We start from the raw sequence: 3,145 nt of genomic DNA, 5'->3' as shown, positions 1-3,145 counted from the left end.
TTTACCTCCAAGCATTTCTTCCCGTATATCTCAATCACTGGATTAAATGAAATGGTGTTTATTCCTGAATAGGCATTATATGCATCCATATCTAGCACAAACTGAGTTTTCCAAGATGCTTCAGCTCGCTTTGTGTCAAGTAGAACCTGTAATGCAGCTTGATAGTCTCTGTTGATAAATAAATGTAATGCCTTGACTACGAGTTGACCTATTGACAAGTAAAGTTCATAGTGTTTCCAGGCAAACTTCAAATCTTCATCTGTTTTTGAAGCCTCTACATTCACATCATCCTTGTTGAAATCATCATTCTGTTATATACATTATTAAAGAACTTGTTCATGGTTTAAATAAATAAGTATACCTGATTAGAATATAACAAGTATAAATGCTCGAGGTTCAAATGATGCTGTGTTCTGGCCAAAAAGGTCTCAAAGCTTATATATATAAAAACTGAATATACTTTTAAGCAAACAACAACAAAAAAACTTACTTTGCCAATAGTCTAAAGTCGTCGCATGGATAAGCTGACACTTCTACAATCCTTTGGTTTGTCAGAGCCTTTAACTTGCTGAACCCCTGACCTGTAAATGTCTGTATACTGTTTGATTCATCTGTATTTAATTGACCCACAGCTGTTCCCACAGAGTTCAGGTCATCCGGCGCTACTTGTTCTATTTGATACTCCTCTGTTTTCTCTGTAAACCAACTGTCATCTTCTATTGGATATGATACATTATTTGAATTGTTATAGGATGCAATTTCGTGCTCAAATTCAGTATTATCAAGCTTGATAAATTCCTACAGTATTTCCTTAGTCTTGTTTTCTCAACAAAGCATCCACATACCTTGAGTTCGGAAGGAGTGCAGTCAGATAATTGGTCTTTTGAAAAAGTAGGGATAGATGCATCCATATAAGCAAAAGCAAATGGTGGAAATGGATCATCCAATATATCTTGCTCCGTTGCAGGAGTCACCAGAGCATCACAGAATTTGTACCAGCTTCCTTCATTTGGTATATCCTCAAGCAAGTTCTTTTCTTTTGTTTCCACCCATATGTAAGCCCAATGATGTCCATGTCCGCTTTTTCCATCATGATGAAACGTGGCACGAAGATGATAGGGGCATTTTTTCATATCTTCTCTATTGAATATAGAGTACACTTGCTTCTTCTTTTCATTTAAAAGTGATTCTAGCCGCTCAGCCTTTTCGGTCATCTTTTGCTTGATATTTTCTAAAACGTATTGTATAGTCTCTACATCTTGATCAATGGCCTTCTTTTCCTTAAAGTAATCAATAGCATGATGTAACAAATCCCGTTTACTGATCGAATGAACACTGCCTTCCAATTTATCAATCTCTTTTTGAGACTGTCTGATGTCTGCATGATAGTTGTGTACTTTTCGGAATTCCTCTAGAGCCCATTCTTTATTGTGATGCATATACCTGTCCAGATAGATGGTGGTATCTATACGATAATCATAGTTGGATTTACTTCTATTTTCCAGTACAATAAATAGGATGGGAGGAGTGGATATAAAACTGGTAAACTTGTACAAAGGCTCGTCTTCTTCTCGGGGTTCATTTGCATAACTTTCATACACAAGTGGATCAAGGCACTCGTAAAAAGAACTTGATCCTTTCTCTGGGCTAAGGGTGTATTGGTTATGAGTTAAGGATTAATATAAAAGGACAGATAACATATGGATAAAATAAAATAAAAAGGATATGAGAAAATACACCTGGTCATCTTCATCATAGTCTTGGCCACATTCAGTCTTTGCTTTCATCAGAAATAAGCTTTTACAAAATACATAAGCTACCAAACAAGAAAAAAAGAATCCAAGTTTTTACCTTTTGAATGATGGTTTATGAGAAGCGTCCGTTGATGGATCTACGTACTGATCACAGTCTGCTAAATTTCCTATGATCATGTCCAAAAAGGCTTTTTTTATATGAATACATTCCATCTCATCGTCCCCCTTTTTTATATTTACATTCAAATTGTATTTCATCTTCTTCCCAATTGGACCTCGTGTTTAATGCCTTTGTATAATCCGATACATTTCCATATTGTCTCTTGGTATTTCCCAAGAACGCAAACAACTTTTGCATTTCACCCAATACTTGTAAGCATTTTGGTAATGACTTTACCTCAGCCTCTACCCATCCTTTCTCTTCCTCATCCTCATCCTCCTCCAAGATGCCTTCCTGAACCGCGCCCTCGTTAATATCATTATATCCTAATTCATCTTTTGTCAAGTCTTCACTACTCTGCTGAACGACCTTTTTGATCGTGACATATCCTGGCATGGGCTCTCCTTGGCCCTTCCAATAGTTTGACGTGGATCCCCAAGATGAAGGTATAGGGCGGAAAGAGAGAACAGCGTGCTGGAAGGCAGAGATATGAAACAGTGCCTGTAGAATAACAGGTGCATAACTAAAATTGTAAGAAGGCGGTCGTAAACCTATCGGTCTGAATAAGAAAAACTTAATACATGTAATCCAAAAAAAGAGACTTTTTCTTTACACATCATCCTTGGCCGCTCGATCAAGTGGACTTGACGGATCACTCCACCAGGTAACAGACGAATGGTTGTTTATCTGCTTTATATTACTGGGCACTGTCTGTGGCGTCCATTGTGGTTCTTTGTATGGAACGACACTCAAATTGGAGTAGTCAGCTAAATAATATAAGTGGGCGTTGTTGTAAATATGTGCACAATTTCTTACATGAAACAGTACTTTTTGTCTTTTCAAGTTGTCTTTTGCTCTCTTCTTCTTCTTGTAAGCTCAAACTGATGGCTAAAGCCTCGCTATCTTGTTCCTGTATGTAAAATAAGCATCGCGTGTATTATTTGTATAAACTGGTTTACATTTTGTTCTTCTTCATCGTCACTAATGAAGTTTCCTGAAAATATAAAATCTGCAGCTCGAGCGACATCATTATTGTATCTCTATTGATGAGCACATTGGAGATTATTGAAACATATATATATATATAAGGTCTTACAGCTAAAGCCTTTTTAGCCTGTACTCTGGTTACTCCCTTTGTGTAAAGTGTGAGAAGTATTCTAAATTGATATGCTTTATAATTATACCAGGTCCTCAAGTTGTCGAATAGCCTCTTCTTCCATTATTGATAAAG

General features: G+C 36.8%; 1 protein-coding gene across 1 annotated transcript; it reads right to left on the bottom strand.

Annotated features, from left to right (window-relative positions):
• Nucleotides 1–58: 58 nt before the first annotated feature.
• RHIMIDRAFT_238607 (cysteine proteinase) lies at nt 59–3,134 on the bottom strand (the record flags this gene model as incomplete). The annotated part of the gene is made up of 13 exons (XM_023608997.1): nt 59–91; nt 147–308; nt 362–434; nt 491–798; nt 846–1,647; nt 1,738–1,797; nt 1,852–1,942; nt 1,995–2,473; nt 2,528–2,681; nt 2,731–2,824; nt 2,874–2,954; nt 3,011–3,046; nt 3,099–3,134. 13 exons carry the CDS (start codon nt 3,132–3,134, stop codon nt 59–61), a joined length of 2,409 nt encoding a protein of 802 aa, XP_023464874.1.
• Nucleotides 3,135–3,145: the final 11 nt, after the last annotated feature.

The sequence above is a fragment of the Rhizopus microsporus genome (genome assembly GCF_002708625.1).
Source record: "Rhizopus microsporus ATCC 52813 unplaced genomic scaffold scaffold_11, whole genome shotgun sequence".
NCBI classification, from domain to species: domain Eukaryota; kingdom Fungi; phylum Mucoromycota; class Mucoromycetes; order Mucorales; family Rhizopodaceae; genus Rhizopus; species Rhizopus microsporus.
Note: the sequence above shows the minus strand (reverse complement) of the source record. Positions and strands in the feature narration are given on the sequence as shown.